This window comes from Myotis yumanensis, unplaced genomic scaffold (assembly GCF_028538775.1).
Source record: "Myotis yumanensis isolate MYYU_CA2020_CCGP unplaced genomic scaffold, mMyoYum1.0.hap1 SCAF_17, whole genome shotgun sequence".
Classification (NCBI taxonomy): domain Eukaryota; kingdom Metazoa; phylum Chordata; class Mammalia; order Chiroptera; family Vespertilionidae; genus Myotis; species Myotis yumanensis.
The window spans coordinates 27,695,254-27,713,599 of NW_027223768.1; the positions used below are offsets into that span (position 1 = coordinate 27,695,254).

At 48.4% G+C, this 18,346-nt stretch overlaps 1 protein-coding gene across 1 annotated transcript in view; it reads right to left on the reverse strand.

The window, feature by feature from the left end:
* The window catches only part of SMYD2 (SET and MYND domain containing 2), a 52,713-nt gene that overhangs the window by 19,620 nt on the left and 14,747 nt on the right, over nt 1–18,346 (reverse strand). Inside the window, exons 2-3 of the mRNA XM_070397251.1 lie at nt 10,033–10,096; nt 1,191–1,301 (exon numbers count right to left, since the gene is read on the reverse strand). Of these exons, the coding sequence (XP_070253352.1) occupies nt 1,191–1,301; nt 10,033–10,096 (175 nt within the window). The remainder of the gene's footprint in view (nt 1–1,190; nt 1,302–10,032; nt 10,097–18,346) is intronic.

Sequence of the window (18,346 nt, forward strand, 5' to 3'; positions counted from 1 at the left end):
GAGCTAATGGGATGGCTTATTTACCCTGACACCTCACCGAGGCACACGGCTGCCCCCTACCCTTTCCTTCTGACCAAGTACCCTGCATATAGTTAAGGATAACGGTATAGTAAGGATCCAAAAGTCATCCTCCTCCAGGAAAAGCAATCCTGATTTCTCCAGCTCCCTCGGCAGACACCCTGTCTGCCTCTGGTTACCCTGAGCTGGTGCCCTGGCATTTCGGCGAGCACCTGACCCCGGCTGAACATAACGGAGCGGTGAGCTCAGAGTTCGGAAATGATCCACTTCTGTTTACGTGGCCCAGGATCCCAACTTATTCTGGGGACAGCGTGGTGCTAATCATTATGATCTCATTTGGCTCAGATAAAAAATACAAGTTTTAAAAGGGGGGGAGGTGGTGGCCATAAAGAAGAGGGGGTGAAGTTTCCGCTCAAAAGCATGAGAGTAGAGGATCTGCCACCACCCGGTTATTAGCAAGTATCTCTGTGGACATAAATGCCTTGCGAACCCCTTGTGGCCTATTTCACTGTGTCCTCCCCTTTTTACCTTGGCCCCTTGGAGACCAGGCAGCTCACTGACCGGTGATCAGTGAGGACTGAGCAGACTAGGGGAGAGCCTCGCGTTCTGGCGTCATCGTGAGAGGAAACTGCTGCCCTGTTCACACATGAGCGTGTCTTTCTTCCCTTCTTTCTTTTACCCTCTGCCCCCTGCCTCGCTTCCTCTTCTCATCTGCATGTGCCTTCCAGGCTGTCCCATCCCACCCCTCACCTGCTTAGAAGTGGGCAGGGAAGGAGACAAGAAGAACAGAACACGGTACAGGAGGGCGGCGTGGGGTGCCCTCTGAGTCAGAAAGGGCTGGTTCCCTAGGATGTGCTCATTCTGTTCAATCGGGTGTTCATGCCTTGAAAAGCCGTATTTTCCCACGTAATCCTATCTCATAAAAAAGCCTAGCGTTTCACAGCGGTGGCCATGTTCCTGGCCCCGGGTAAGTAACATCCTAGTTGCCTAGGGCAAGTGACAAGCCAGCCTCCACCTGGAGTTGTGTTCCCAGCCCTGCCCTTGCAGAGGCCACAGGAAACGGGTCCAAGGATGAGTAATAAGAGATGATCACACAGGTCAGTTCCTCCTCGCTCTGACCTTTAAGAAAACAATGAAATGAAACGCACTTAAGCACTATCCCGTGTCCTCACCTGTTTGACCAGAATCCTCGCAGTGAGCCTGACGGTCTCGGAGGGGTTCCAGTTTTCCCCAAAAACAACCATGGGAGAACATTCCAGCTTGTGCATGGGCCAATCTTCTTTCTGGGAAGGTGAAAAAATAGGATTAAACGCACACGTACTGGAATGAAATTCGAGAGGGGAGGATGCAACAAGTCCTCCTGGCTGAGGTCAAGGGAAACGTGTTTCCTTTTGGAAAACACCACGATGCTCACAACAGCCAGAGATGAAAACATCCTTTAAGGTGCATACGGTCCCATAACCCGGACTCGGGCCTGGCCAGGGCTGTCAGGATGAGAACATGGCTTTGTGACTCTTCACGAGCGTCTCGCGCCTCTCTGCAGCCTCTTGTTACTCCAGGCCCCACACGCGCCTTTCCCTCTCTGATCACAGACTGTGATCTTCGGTGGCAGTGGTTATGGCGCAGGGGTGAGCGCTCTGGGTCTGCGCCCCTGACCTGGCCCTGCCGCCTTGCAGCCCTGGTCTCACGTTGGGGCACAGAACCGGCTGGCACACACAACAACCTGTCCTGTCCCCTCTGACAGGTGACAACAAAATGCACGTGAGGGCTTCACCGAGGGCCCTCAGGGAGGTGGCAATGCACCTGCCGGGAATATTTAGACACAAGGCTTCCTGCAGATTCAGCGAAGGAAATGGGAAGACAGTACTCCTGTCTCTCCCACGTCTTAAAGTTCTATGCCCCAGGTTGAGGGTGAAGGAGACGCGCTCAGTACGGGAAGGGGGGTGATGCCATGGAGTCCAGGAAGAGGAAGGGGGACAGGACACGAGGTGCTGTGGGACCACAGAAGAGGGTAAGGAGTGGGGAGGAAGTGGATGTGACAGCTGGTGACACGGCTAGTGAGGGATGGCCGAGAACTGACCAGACACCATGGAGGTCATGGCCTACTTTGAGGAAAAAACAGGTGTGACAGCGTGGAGCACCTACTGGCCACTGGCAGTCTGGGGGCGGGAGGGAGAGAGAGAGAAAGAAATGGGGTGAAGGCTTGGGTTGGTGGGGTGAAGGGGATCATTTTATATTTGGGAAATGTCAGAGCACCTCGATACTGATGGAGTCGCCAGACACTCTCCTCAGTGGCACTGGGTGCTGTCTGTTCTTCCCTTCTTCCCTCAGCCTTTCCTCCTCAGGACACGGCCGTCCGTTATTTCAGATGCTCAGGCCAGAAGCTTGGAGCCCTCCTTGTCTCCCTCACATGCACACTCCTCTCGGGCAAGTCCGTCACCTGTGCCTTCAGAGTACGCCTGGAACCCTTACTACCCCCTTCCAGCCCGCTGCAGCCCTGACGCCTCTCACGGTGATGACTGTCCTTGCCTTCGACACCTCTGACCCCTTCCACCGGGATGCCTGGCTCTGCCGACCCCCACCGCCTGTGACCCACAGGGCAGCCAGAGTCATCAGCCTGTTAAACCAAATCCAATCCTGCCACCTCTCAGCTCAGAGCCTCCTGCTGGCTTCTCCTCCCAGAGCAAAAGGCAAAGCCTCGGGTGACCTGTGAGGACACACATGAAGGGAGGAGGCACTCCCCCTGCCTCCTGACCACGAGGGCCGCGTACTCTCCTTCTTGTCCCTGGACAAACCAGGCACGCTCCTGCCGCAGGACCTTTGGCACCTGCTGTATTTCCTGGCTGGAACTTTCTCCTAAATACCCATATCACTCCTCCCTCCCTCCTCCATGTCTCTGCTCCAATCGCCTTTTCAGGACACCTGCCATGGATAGATACCCTGCATCTTTATGTTTCTCCTTAGTACCTCTCACCACCTGATATATTACACATTCATTAGGTTTCTGGCTTAGTGTTCCCCCACCGATTACAACAAAGGAACTTCGTCTGTTTTGCTCCCACCTATAACCCCAGAGCTTAGAACAGTGCCTGACTTTTACGAGGCTCTAATAAAGTTGCCGAATGAATGAAGATGACTCCCTCCCCCGTCTCCTCCTTCCCTCCACCCCGTTCCAAGGAGGAAGGACACGGTGTTACTTAGTGATTGAACGCTGTGTGTGACACAGACCCCGGCTCCAGTGCTGTGCCAGGATGTTCTGCAGAGTGAAATGACGCCGTGCCTAATATAACTGAGAGCGGGGAGAGGAAGAAATGGCAAGGTCTACACGAGGGAGAGGAGGATCTGCTTTTAGCCGAAGCCTAAAATAAGAGCGTGGTGCACGCGGTAGGGGCAGGTGGGTCCAGCTCCCTGCAGGCAAGCCAGCGCCCTTCCCAGATGCAAAGCAAAACAGAGAGAGGCCTTGGGATGCTGATGGGAACATGTGCCAGGGACAGTGATTGACAACTGGGAGCGAGGTCCACTATGACCCCAGGAACTCGAACAAGAGGCCTCTGCAGGGCCTGTGAGAGACTGGTTTTCTGAACTGTCAGTGGTGTCTCTGCTGTTTAACCACAACAAGCTCCTGGGAGAAAGAAGTTTAATATTGACGTTTCTTCATATGATTTGTTCATTATTTATTCATATACTTGGTACAAAATGAATGTGAATGTAAATAGCAAGCGATGTTGACATTTACTGATGTTAAGTGCCCTCAAAGGGAAGGGAGCCTACCCACAAGGCGCGCTCTGGGAGGAGGAGGGCAGAGTGCTGTCAGGTCAGACGCTGGTTGGGGGGGTCGGGAAACCTAAATTCTTTTTTTTTTTAATGTAATTTTATTGATTTCAGAGAGGAAGGGAGAGGGAGATAGAAACAGCAATGATGAGAGAGAATCACAGATCGGGTGCCTCTTGCGTCCCCCCTACTGGGATCAAGCCCGCAACCTGGGCATGTGCCCCTGGCCAAGAAGCAAACTGTGACCTCCTGGTTCATAGGTTGATGCTCAACCACTGAGCCACACGGCCGGACTGAAACCTGCATTCTTATGCCCGCTCTACAGCGAAGCAGCGATATGATGCCAGACAGGCCTCTTAATCCCTTTGCGTCCGTAGCCTTGGCCATAAATAACATGATCCTTAAGTTACTTAGCAGGTCCAGAAGTCTGAGTCTACAATTTTACACCTTCCAACAGTGCTAATCAGGGACAGCGCTTGAGGCCTCCCAAGAAATGTAGGACCTTCCCAGGATAATCAGGCATTCATGTCACCAGAAAGGGACGTGTGAGGGTCCAATCAGCTCATCCACAGGAAGCACTTAGGACAGTGCCTGGCACACAGTGCCCTCACAGCAGGGTAACTGTTCATTTATGGGTTCGTTCGTTCGTTCATTCATTCATTCATTCACTCATTCATTCAATGAGCTCTGCAACTGACCCTAGAAGCAGGGATGGGAGAGGAACTCTTTGGCTTTACGTAGTTTATGCCTTTATCAGAACAAGAGCACCCGTAACGTGATACTGTCCCACACAGCAGTTAAGTCAGAGAGATGGATCGCTTCCAGGAAGTGCAGAATCACGTAAGTTTCATCAAGGGAAATTAATCAGAATCATAATGTTTTCACTTTCTGTAGAAAGGTGATGATGACATTATCTTGGAGAACCTGACAGAGGCAAGTTGCCCTAGTTTTGCACATACGATATTATAAACGATCAGACTGAACAAAACCGGGAAAATTAGGCTAGCCTTTTATTTATGTATGTATGTATGTATGTATGTATGTATTTATTGTTGTATTAGCAGCTTCTTTGTACACAGAGTGGTTTTGCAACCCTTTGTGTTTTTTTAAAACATTTTTTGTCAGTTTCTCTAAAACTGTTTATCCTATTTTTTTCCTTCTAAATTCAAGCTATTACTCCTGCCCTGATTGCAATCTTTATAAACATTTTTAAGTAAACTCGGATCCCATTTTCCAGAAAAAAATAATATACAGTAAAAATAAATGCACAGGAAGGATTCCAAAAGATGTATACCAAAGCATCACTAGTGATTTTCTCTGGAAAGGTAAGATTACAGATACTCTTCCTGATCATTCAGACTGGACTTTCTGACTTTTCTACAGTAAGCACAGATTATCTGTGCAATCAACTCAAACAAGTCAATCCACATAAAAGTAAGACATGGACTCGTTTTGTACCCTTTAAACTTCTCTTTCATTTTGAGCCAACATACCACCTGCTCTGCACGACTTACCTTTTGGTGCATGGACGAAAGGGCTTCAAGGGGCAGAAAGAGCTGCTAAACTGTCTCACGGTGCACCAGCCTTCCCAAGCCGGGAAGAGTGACTGCTAAGTCAGCCAGTTTTCTGCAGAGCAAAGGATACACTGTCTTCCTGGCTCAGGAGACCCGGTTTCTATTGCCAAGTGCCCCCCTCAATAACGCTTGCATTTGGTGTCTCTCTAGTTCTCATGGCGCCTTCAAAACAGACACGGGCCGCTTGTACACACATACATGGGCTTTCCTACAATGTGGACTAGTGAGAAAATGTCACACACTTTCCACTACCTTTGAGAGGAAGGGGGAGCAAACGGAAGCAGGACCATCTCACGGGGAGGTGACCGACGCTGCTGAACCCCCACCCCGAGGACACATGCTCTGTTCTGTAACCCCCGTAAAAGAGTGATTGTAGGGATGGATGCACTCGGCCACGCATACACAGATTCTTCCCGTGTAAAACATGTAGGAAAGGTTTCTAAATATTACTTAAAAGTAAGTGGCTCAGTTTACGATGCTTCCTATGTCTGCGAGACCAAAGGGAATGTAACCAAGATAGAAGCCATGACTCCGGCCCATTCACTAATCACCTAGAACCACGACAGGTCCTGGGAGCATGTCGGAGGCATTTTCTATACTTCAGGGTTTTTTCCAGTTGATAAAAATAAAGGACTTTCTCACATCTTTAGCCACATGCTTCTCACATGTGCTTTTAAAAAAATTTTTATCCAGGCCAGGGCATGCCCCTTCCTACTTTCAAAAGCACTCATAACCCCATCACTTCCATGTACACCACACAAACAGTTTTTGTTCTGCTTGTTAATGTTAAGAAATAACACCCTAGAAATTTCTACTCCTCAATGATTCCTCTAAAACCACCGACTTTCTAAAGTGATTCTCTTAAACATGTCACTTAATGGAGTGCCGTTTAATAGAGTCTGAGTGTGAGAAGAATACACTGAGCTTTCTAGGCATATGTATAAAAATAAATATCGTTCATGAAAACACACAGGTTACAACACAGGCCTAACCTAAAAGCAGTTTCTGTTTCTTTTGTATTTCCCCCCCATTACCCTTTGATGCATCGTCAATTAAAATCTTTCCTCTGGCAGGATCACACTGAGTCAAGTGAAGGAGGAGGAGAAAGTCAATGGGACAGGATGTAGCCAAACTGTAGAAAATACAGCAAAATCCTAACACGCTGAGGTTACAGAGAAGGGTCTGGGGAGAATGAACCCGTCCATGAAAGTCCACTTCTGCTTCTGTAACACGTTCCCCTGGCGCCTTTTCCCCTAGGGGGCCCTCAGCATTCCCGCACACAGTGTTGGAAAGTGGTGACAGGCCTCCCCTAGCCCTTGGTATGCACTGCGTGACATTAGGCAGGTCACTCAACCAGTATGGGCGTTGTTTTAGCTACTCGGGCTGAACCTGATCGCCTTCATTCCAACCTCACCCTCTGTTGTGTGGTGGTGGCCCCCTGAGGCCTGCAGGTGGGTCGGGTCCACCTGTGAGGGAGGCCCAGGGAGGGCGAGGCTTCTTCAGGCGGCGAATCACTCAATTATCTTCCTCATTCTGCTCCTGTTTGTGCCACCTTGATTCCTGCACCAGAGCCTCCACGTGGATCCCATCCAAACATTCCCGCAGGCGGAATCCTGAGGACGTTTTCACCCGGAGCAAATGCCTCAGATTCCTCCCTAAGGACGCAGGACGCCCTTGCACTTACTGTTATTAAATCCCTAGGACCACTCTGTCTCATTGTAACCTCTGCCCTGCACCGACTTAGCTCTTCAGAACTAAAGGATGGGAAACCATGGCCGTCAGCCTCCGCCTTCAACCAGAGGAGGCAGATGAAACAAAAGGGAAACGTTCAGGTCGGATCCAGCCTGTCACCTCTGGAAACCAGGGGCTCCGGGAGCGGTGTTATCAGGGGTCATGGAGAAGGGCCCTCTGGCCCCTAGAGTCTTAACAGACGCACAGGAAAACTGACCTATAGAAGTGCTCCCCAGGCTGAGGGTGCACGGCCCAGGAACTGGCCAAGCAACAGGGAACACTCCACACATTGCACATATCGCGAGGCTGAACTCAGAGAGCTGCCTAGGCCTAAGGCCTTCGAACACGACTTAAAATCATAGGACTGCATCCTCCATCCTGGGGTTCCTTGCTCCTCAGGAAAGCTCTTCAGGATTTAACCAGCTGTACAATGTGACTACAGGAAGAGAATGCATCGACCGTCAGCTGCCTGTGGTGCAGTAATAAACAGGCACTTGGGTTGGTATGTTTGGTTAATGTGAACCTCACAAGAGAGGGCACCCCTCACTGTGTGCTCACAAATGGGGTTCTGAATCTGCAAATCTGGGAGACTAGGTCCTGAAGACAGGGGAACCTCGCAGAGCCACCTTAAAACCCCAACATGGACCATAATGATTCATTAAAATAATGCCACCTAGCAAGGCTGATGGGAGGAGGGGGAGGTAGCTTATGCTTAAGACATCCAGAGTTGACTCAGCACCTCACACATCCCAATGTTCTCTATTACACCTCACACTTCCCGATGTTCTCTATTAATGCTGAGTTCACAGCGAATCAGAGAAGTGAAGACTCGTTTTGTAATAAACATCACTCACACAGTGCACACCATTAGTGGTCTCAAGGTCTCAGGATCCAACCATTCTCTTAGGTTAAAAAAAATAAAACAAGCCCCTTAAATCTAAAGCATGCTGTATGCATTATTCTTAGCATAAGCCTGAGCTTTAGTTCTACCTGAATTATTGTAACATTTTTTCATAAGTCCTCACCCCTGTACACAGTGTCGGTTTAGATCAGGGGTGGGCAAACTTTTTGACTCGAGGGCCACAATGGGTTCTTAAATTGGACCGGAGGGCCGGAACAAAAGCATGGATGGAGTGTTTATGTGAACTAATATAATAAATTCAAAGTAAACATCATTACATAAAAGGGTACGGTCTTCTTTTTTTTTTAGTTTTATTCATTTCAAACGGGCCGGATCTGGCCCGCGGGCCGTAGTTTGCCCACGGCTGGTTTAGATAGATTTCATATCTGTCATTCGGCCCGGACAATTCACTACAATGGGCACTACTGTCCATGTTTACACTTGAAGAAACTGAGATGGAGGGCTGTCCCTGGAATTGCCAAGTTCACAGAGCTAGTAAGTTGCAGAGCTGGGATCCCGGCCTCCTGCTAGTCCGGGTTGTATTCCCTGAATTGTATGGAATTTACTACCTGCTTCTCTAGAGACCCAGAATGTAATGAGTTATTTTTTTCTAGACGTTTTTAAGTTAAATATAGAAACAGCTAACTTATCAGGCCTGGGTCACATCATAGAAGCCCCAGGGCTCACCGACGTCTCTAATGCCACAGCCATCTAACCACGGAATATTCTATCCACAATTGGTGGGGGAAAAGTATGGTCTCTCCTCTTCAAGAGAAGGCCCACTCCCCCAAAACTCAACCACAGGCCCATGTACAGCCTCACTGTCGCACAGGCGGGCAGCCTCCAGAAGCCTGCCCTGGAGACGCAGAGAGGTGGACTGTGCATGTGGCCTCGGCTGCCAAGGGAGACACGCCCTGGCCAATGGCACAGCCTGGGCCTCATTCTGGCAAGGGGCCACTGTGGCTGGAGCGCCTCGGTCAGATGACATAAGGGCTTAGCAACCTCTCCCATGGCTAAATAATGCTCTTTGGGGACATTCAGAGGCCAGCTGCACAGGGAGAGGAGAAGGAAACAAATGAAGTCGTGGGCAATTAGAAGTAGATGGGGGGTGGGGGGCGGGATGTGAATGACAACAGGTCACTCCATCAGTTGGAGCTGCTGTTTAAGAGCATCAGCATGTCCCAAGGTGTGTTTTATAGGTTTCCATCTAAAAAATAGGCTGGGGAGCCCTAGCCAGTTTGGCTCAGTGGATTGAGCGTCAGCCTGTGAACTGAAGGGTCCTGGGTTCGATTCCAGTCACGGGCATGTACCTTGGTTGCAGGTTTGATCCCCAGCCCTGATCAGGGAAGGCAACCAATGGATGTGTCTCTCTCACATTGATGTTTTTCTCACTGTCTCTCCCCCCACAACCCCCCCTCCCTCCCCGCAAGACTTTATCCAAGCTCCTCAAGCTTCCCATTCCCGAGTTACAGGTCCCTTGAGACTTCTCCATCAAACCAGATGCCCGTGGTCTGCACACAGCCAGCCTCCTGAACCCGCCCAGCCCCAGTCCCGGTACAAGTTCGGAGCAGCCACCCTCCAGCTATACAAAGGCCATGATGCCAGGGGCTCACCTGAGTCTAGCTGGAATCAGGCTGGGTATGGCCTGTTACAGCCCAAGGGATGCAAACATTTTAAAGACAGCACTTTAGCATTTCTCATCTGTCATCTCTGCATGTTCCATCTGCTGCTGGTGGTCTTGGGGGCAAACTGTCAACCTTGGAACACACCTGCCTGTGCCCCACATGGCTCTCCTTGTGTCTTTCCCAAGTCTCCTCCTGTTCCCTTTTCCTGGTCCTATAAATGGCGCCCAAATGTTACTGTCTGGGTCCTGGGCCAGCACACAGGGGTATCCAGCCACATCCTACACCACAACGAGGCTTTCCAGCTCCGGCTGCAGGAAGGGGCTGGGGGAGTCCTGACAAGCCAGAGAAGGATGTTGGGGGTCCCGATTTTTACAGAAACAAGGCCCTCCCTTCCAGTTGGCCCAGCACCTACCTGACACTCCACATTGCAGTAAAATGCCTGCTTGCATCTTCCACATTTGGACAATCCTTCTTTCCTTAAAAACAGAAAGGGCACGGTAGTGGCGAGAGGCACAGACACGTGAAGCCGCACATTTTATCATGCAATAATCCAAGCCATCTGGTCGGGAAGCAGAGCCAAGATTCCCCGTACCTTCCTCTCCCACGGATCAGTGGCATTTTCCCAGAGGAGATTTTGACCAGATTCAGTCCTTGAGGAGGAGTGAGCGGGTCCAATAGCACACGCTCCGGCATTTACCGTCCCCGACAGCGTGAAGGGCACTTTCCAAAGAGGGGGAAGCCACGCTCTTGGACTCGTGCACCTGGCTTGGGAGACCACAGTTGCTCACATCACCTGCACTATTACTCAGTAGTTTGGGCAACTCAAAGGCTTTTAGGTCTTGATTTCCTCACCTGCTGCAGAGGTACAGACATAAACCATTGTGGAGGTGTGACATCCTAAAGCACTGATGGCGAACCTATGACACGCGTGTCAGAGGTGACACACAAACTCATTTTTTTGGTTGATTTTTCTTTGTTAAATGGCATTTAAATATATAAAATAAATATCAAAAATATAAGTCTTTGTTTTACTGTGGTTGCAAATATCAAAAACATTCTATATGTGACACAGCACCAGAGTTAAGTTAGGGTTTTTCAAAATGCTGACATGCCAAGCTCAAAAGGTTCGCCATCACTGTCCTAAAGACAGAGGACTGGGGTACACAGGAAACTGTAGTGTGAGTGAAAGCTTTATTATTTACTAGAGGCCCGTGCACAAAATTTGTGCACTCGGGAGGGTCCTTCAGCCCGGCCTGTGCCCTCTTGCAGTGCAGAAGCCCTCAGAGAATGTCCAACTGACAGCAGGGAGTGGGCCTAAGCTGGCAGTTGGACATCCTTAGCGCTGCTGGGGAGTCAGGAGAGGCTCCCGCCACCATCCCTGTACTCGCCAGCCATGAGCCTGGCTTCTGGCTGAGCAGCGCTCCCCCTGAGGGAGCACACTGACCACCAGGGGGCAGCTCCTGCATTGAGCGCCTGCCCTCTGGTGGTCAGTGTGCATCATAGCGACCGGTCATTCCACTGTTCGGTCAATTTGCATATTAGCCTTTTATTATATAAGGATAAGATGCCAGTGATGCAGGAGATGAGATTGCCCATGTCAGTAATTCAAATGTCCAGAAAGTGAAGTTTAAAAATAATGCAACCCAGCAAGCGGGGACATATCCTTGAGTAGAACAGGACTGGCTGTGATTGGTCCCCACACCACCTCATCAGTGTGCTCCTGAGCGATTCTCCTGCCTCTTCCTAATCCGGTCAATGCTCCCTGTGCACTGGGGTAGTATCTGCTTCCCAGGAAGGACAGGGATACGGGAGCTTTCCAACTGCTGTGTGTGTAGCAGTTGATGAGCATTAGATGAGCCAAAGCATTTTTAAAAAAACTGTGAAGCTACTGAATTAAACCCCACACGGGCAGAACTCTTAAAAGATGGTCTGGAGCTGGGGACCCCCCACCTGGTTTTCATCAGACCACTATCTGTAAAGCGCACTGTCTGATTCCCACGCTCGGCACTGCAGCCGGCTTTCTGGCCCGTAGACACGCCAGCACCACGAGGGGCATTCTCTGCCACCAGGGCAGCACCTCATCGCCACCCCCTCTGCGCCCGCCCGAGGAGCCGGGGTTCCAGAATGTGCACAATGGCGCTGCAGAAGCCTCCTCTGCTCCCGGCAGCCAGTGGTGGTCACCACCCAACTCCCATGGGGTGCAGGACGGGCGCCGCACGCTACTGTTGGAAGGAAGCAGGCTGTCCTGCTGTTTTCATGACAGCACTTGGCTTTCCAAGAGCCTCCTGCAGCACGGGTGGGAGAAAAGCACATCTTGCCGCCGCCGAGGCATAAATAAATGTTCCGAGTTTGCACATCTCACCAGCTCACCAGGGAACCCACGGATTTCGCTGAGTGTATCCTCTGGCCTGAAATGCCCCCGAGGTTGCGTCTCAAGGGCTCCACACTCTAACTTTGCATTTTGGAAGATGAAATAAATGAGATGCGCGGTCCCTGCTGGCTTGCATTTTTTTAACTAGGGAAAGAGGACACCAAGTGACACGGAAGCAAGGGCTCAGGGATGTGGGCCTTGAAGAAATGCCAGGGGGACGGAGAGCAAAGATGGGCAAAGCCAGGGAGGGGACTTGCAAAATTCTTTCCAAAAAGAAGTGTTTGCAAATGCATCATGGGGAGGGGGAGATGCCAGCCCACAGAAATGTCTGGAACTGTCATTTGTTCATGTTTGCTTTTGCGAGGGTGAGGTCACCCACTCTCTTTAGTAAGAGTCTGACTGAAGCTATTCCTTCTTCCCAGCAACCCACCTTCTCCCTGCTCCCTCACCCCCAGGAAACAACAGGAAATTCTGTAACATTTCAAGGGCTCTGAGCCCAATGCCCATACACAGACCACCGAAGAGCCTCTCAGTTCAGCAGGAAGACCCCCTGATATAAAAGATTAGGAAATTATCATAAAAATATTTTTATTAGCTCCACACCATACAAAAAAAGCAAGGATTACTGGGGTTTTCCCACACAGCGGCCAGCAGTGAAGTTAACACAAAATAAGGCTGGTTTTCAGCTTCAAGGGAACAACCAAGGGAGAGAAAAGCCTACTGGACTCTGGTGAACTAGGGAGGAATTCCAGTGGGATTTTATCAAATTATAAATCTCCCAAAGGCCAGGCTTCTGAGCCCAGCCAGTCACCAAGTCCACTAGCCACATACAATGAAGAGAAAGCTAACTTCTCGGGGCTGGCAATATATTACATCGTTTCCACTGGACCCCAGTGGTTCTCACGTTGTGGTCTGTAGACTGCTGGGAGCGGGTGAGGTCAACACCATCTTCAGAATACTACCACTTGTCTTGACATTTACCTTGCAGAAGATGTAAGCTGTCAAGGTGCCTGGAGGCTAAAACTTCCCGGTGTCTTAGTATGAAATCAAATCAGTGGCACCAAACTGTCCCAAGGTCATTTGATCCTCCATTTCCACACGCTCAGGGTAAAGGGGGGAAAGCCAGTTCCGCTTAAGGATGTCCCTGATGAAGGAGCAACAATATTAATTCTATTACATCTCGACTTGTCGACATCCTGCGATGAAAGGAGAAGGATGCATATTTCTGCTGCATGCTGATGTAAGATGGCTGCTTCGAGGAAAAGCATTGGGGATCGCTGGAGTTGTAAACCGAACTGGCCATGTTTTCCTTCGAATGCCCTTTTTACTTGAAAGAAGAGCTTTAGACAAGCGGTGGCTACTCAAACTTGAGTATCCGGCAGATGCTATTTACATGAATGAAGTGAGCCTACCCCTTTGATGAAAACAAGTGGCAATATTTGTTGCCAATGACAAAAATTGGGCTTTCAAGCAAAAACTAGAATTTTGGAAAACGTATCTGCCACCCTGAGCTTGACATTCTCTCACTTCATGAGATGAACAACTAATTGTTGTGCTATGGTTTTATGAAATGAGTCAACTTTTAGAGGGTTTAATTTAGTGAACCAATATTTTCTAAATGATGAGTGTATGCTGTTTTTAAAATTATGCTTGGCTAAAAGAGTCATTCAAAGTACAAACAGACCCAGGGATTTGAATGTAACGGAGCACATAAGGTTCACACATGTGCTTCCGGCTGCCCATTACCACTAACCTTTAAGACAATACCTCATACCGAGTTTTAGTGTTGAATCCAAAAATATCCACAATTAACTGGTAAGGCTATTAAAATTCCCCTCCCTTTCCAACTACATATCTAATTGAGGCTGGATTTTCTCCATGCATCTCAGCCTGGACTACACAGTACCCCAGACCGAATTCAGAAGCATATTTGGGAATCCAGATGTCTTCTGGAAATCCAGACACTGAAGAGATTTGCAAAACTGTAAAACAATACCATTATTCTAATTCTTTTGTGTTGGAAAATAGTTCTCATTAAAAAAAAAATGTTAACAGTATTGGTTGTTATCTAAATGAATAGATATAATTTTCTCAGTTTTAATTTCAAATGTGGTAAATATAACCCATGGTGTTCTCAATTGAGGGGTTCTAAGACCAAAAAGTTTGAAAATGGCTGATCTACCTTAGTAATTCCATCAGCTCTATGAAGAAGATTCTCGTTTTTCAAATGAAGGCAATGAGGATCCCAGAGGTGAAATATCCCACCAACGTGGCCACTCCCAAGGAGGTAGCAGAATCAGGATTCACACATCAACGTGCACATTTTGTCTTTGTCGTGCATGAATACCTTTCCTTGAGCATTGGGACAAGTATCCGGGAGCATATTCTACATGAAGCAAAAGCAATCTATGTGCTGGGATAAGCTAACAGTGGTAACAAAGCATAAGTAAAGGCATTCTTTCCTCTGAGGTTTGCATTCTGTCCCAGCTCCCATGGCAAACCATTAATATTACTTCAAAGATGCGAAGGGAAGGATTCAGGATCATTTTTCAAAATGAGACTTGGGGAGGAAACACTTCCACAAAGAAGATCCCTCAGCCAAGAAGGACATGGGAATTGATTTCACTTGACATGGGGTGGAATAAAATAAGGACTGGTGTTGTATTCAGTCTGTGTAAAGAAGGTCCCTCCCGGTCCTTTGGTGTGGCACATCTAAGTGCTCCTCGGAGGGGTCACTGGTCCAGTCCGCTCTGCATCATGTGCTCTGTGAACCAGGTGGTAGAACACTGTAGCTGTCAGGCCGGCTTCACTGTATGAATGCTCATGGAGTCCACTACCTGGTTCTACGTGCAAGTTCTCAATACAGATCCTCCTGAGCCAGGCTGCCTTCCTGGTACAGGAGGAGAAAAGGGAACCAGTTACTGAGAGCGAAAAGCAAAGAATCTGCTTTGGTCTACTCTGGTCTGAGCGATTCTAGATGAAGAGGGGTGGGCTGACAGTGGGAGCTCTGTTGAAATTATCCCGATGTGTGCTTCGGTTCTTTCCATTAACGAGGGGGAGATGTCAACTTTTCATAAGCCGAGTGGTTGAAACTCAGACTAAAAATTGCTGAACTGGTACCCACATTGTGTGTGCATGTGCTGGGGAGAGAGAGGAAGAGAGCCTGTGTTTGCCTATTGCTGACGGAGAAGTTGAGCCAGAGAGAAACTTCATATGGGATATTCGTTTTCACTGGAGGAATCCACGAGGCCTTGAGAATACACTCTGCGCCTACAGAAGACGCAGCCGTAAATCTTTCATTTGCCACGCAACCTGATCGGAACTGTCCAGGAGGTTTGGGGGAAAGGCTGCAAAACAAAGAAAACAAAATTCCCCTCAAAGAAAGGTTCCTAAAGGGCTCTTGGAGGAATGAACTGAAATATAAAATAACCCAAAAGGAATGGAACTCAAAGAAAGTGAAGGGTAAGTCTCTAATCACCTCCCGGAGTGTCTCACGTTGCCTTGCTGGGCCTGGGATAGGGCACAGAAATTCTCATTTCATTGGTCTGAGTTGGGATCTTTAGAAAGTCCCCCGACCCCTCTCCCAGAGATTCTAATGTGCTTCCAGATGTCTAGGTCTGACACATATTGGGTCTAGTCCTGTATCAGGTAGTTTAGCTCCCTTGGTAATGAATGTTTAGGTAAGCATAGAGTGGCAGATGCCACATTTTCTAACTATGGCAAGGAAATATTCCAGAAGCCAGGAGAGAGTTTATTTTTATTTTTTATTTTTATTGATTTCAGAGAGGAAGGATGGGGACACCGGGGGGGCGGGGGGGGGCAGAGAGAGAGAGAGAGAGAGAGAGAGAAACAGCGATGAGAGAGAATCAGTGATTGGTTGTCTCTTGCACACCCTACACTGGGGATTGAGCCCACAATCCGGGCATGTGCCCTGACCAGGAATCGAACTGTGATCTTCCCGTTTACCAGTCGATGCTCAATCATGGAGCCACGCCAGCCAGGCAGGAGTGAGTTTTTAAGAAGATAGCCTCAGCTTTCTGTCCACTGCCTCCTGATACCCACTTCACAATTGAGGATGAATATGGTGAGTTACTTTTCCCACCTCTCTATTGCAAATCCTTTTTTCTTTCTGATGCTTGAGGGGCTATATGCTTTTGGGAAAATTACTGATCCTTTCCTAACCTGTTTCCTCCACTACAGAGATATAGTTTCTCCTCATAGGTTTATTATGAAAATTAAGTGAGAAAATACAAGTTGGCATGTCCTAGGACTCTACTTCTAATTAGCCTTCACTCGTTTTTTTTTCTCTCCTAAGTGATATCAACGACTGAAATATCTTCAGGACGATCTCACCCAGACTTATATTTACAGGATTTATGTTTGTAAAGCCTTTGTTTTATGGGCAAACATTCACCCTGCTGTGACGGGATGGGCTCTTTGAACTTAAGGAATGGCTCCATCCACAAAGGGAGGAAAGGAAGGCAAGTATTTGATTATAAGCGACGGGAACAGAACTTAGAAGATACGCTCCTGCTATTTTTTACTGGAGGAGACACACGCAGTGATTAATTTTCTTGCTTTTAAAATTCGGAAGCCACGAAGAGGTAATTAGAGATGTAATTAACAACTCCTGCTAGTTAGCGCGTTGCCTCGGGTGCTGTTGGTCTAGAATAAAAAGGGTTTGATCCTGTAAGCTCCCTAGTTTCCGCGCGACTAAAATGAATGCTTGGTGGGTTTCACCATGAAAGAAAAACGATCCTGGCATGGAGGGGGGTTTGCAATCACAATTACTTTTAACTAACGGTGACAGAAGAAGTGACAAGTGTGCTCTGTGGAACAGAGACAGCCCCGGCCGGACGGAAAAGAGAAAAGGAAAAAAGCCCAGCGGCGCAATATAACTTCACCGTGGGTTGAAATAAGACAATCAGAAACAAAGTTAGCCTCCCACCCAGCGAGAGTGGTTGCACCAGCAAATTTTTATTTGAGAGAAACAAAAATTGGAGGAATTGTGGCGGAACCCTATTATAACCCTAGTCGGGGGACCAAGGATAATACGAAGGCTCTGGGTTTTTGTGTGACAGTAAAAGATGCTCCCTGTCACTTTAATCCACAATGGAGCCGGGAACCGGGGCCCACGGGCAGGGGGGAGCTTCTTCCCAGAGCCCTGCTGAACCTCCCCTTGCATGGGGCTTTGTTCTGAGGCTTGTTAAAAGTTGGAGCCTGGGGCCCCTGGGGGAGGCAGGCAATATTTAGGGCAGCGAGGGAGCAACTAATAGGTTTCCCCAACTATAGGAATAGGAAGTGGATTTACAAGGAGAAAGCTGGCTTTGGTGGTCAGGGCAATGAATGGTTGGCCTTGCTACAAAATGATGACACTGCAGGGGATGGGGGGGGATGTAGGTCAAAGGGCACACATTTTCAGTGATAAATTCTGAGGATTTAATGTACAGCGTGGTGACGACGGTTGATAATAAAGTATTGTTACTTGAAAGGTGCTGAGGGGTAGAGCTTAGGCATTCTCGCCGCACAGACAAGAAAGTTAACTCTGTGCGGTGATGTGTTAATGATCTTGATCTTAGTCCTCATTCCACAATGGATATTGTCGTACCCTCTAAATAGGAGCAGTATTTGTCAATTATTCCTCAATCAAGCTAAAAAGTGTTATAAATGTGACTCTAGCCAAGCTCAGAAATGAAAAAAAAAAAAAAATGACACTGATTTAGGATTTGTTTTCATGCAGGCTTTGGCTGACATGGAATTTACCTTTGCCTTAGAAAGAATAGTTCATGAATAGAGGAGAAAAATGTAGAGCCCACAGTGAACACTCGATGACTCTTCTCAGCCACTGGACGGCACGTCGTCCAGCCCCATCCTGTAGAGCAGGGGTCCTCAAACTACGGCCCGCGGGCCACATGCAGATACAAATATTGTATTTGTTCCCGTTTTGTTTTTTTACTTCAAAATAAGATATGTGCAGTGTGCATAGGAATTTGTTCATAGTTTTTTTTTTTAAACTATAGTCCGGCCCTCCAACGGTCTGAGGGACAGTGAACTGGCCCCCCGTTTAAAAAGTTTGAGGACCCCTGCTGTAGACCCTGTAAAACTCCAACAGCTCAAGCCTGCCCCAAGACCGGATGTGCACTTTAATATTTAACATCTACCTCTGGGAACACTTTCTTCATTAACCTTTGTGGGAGATCGGAATGACGCTTTTTTTTTTTTGCTAGTTTATCTTCTACTTCTGTCGCCTACTGAAGTCAAAAGGAGAGAAACAACGAATGCCTTTCGTTTTATCTCACTTCTCTCGTAAAGGAACCGACAATGAGTAACTGCCACCGTTTCTTCTAATGGTGGC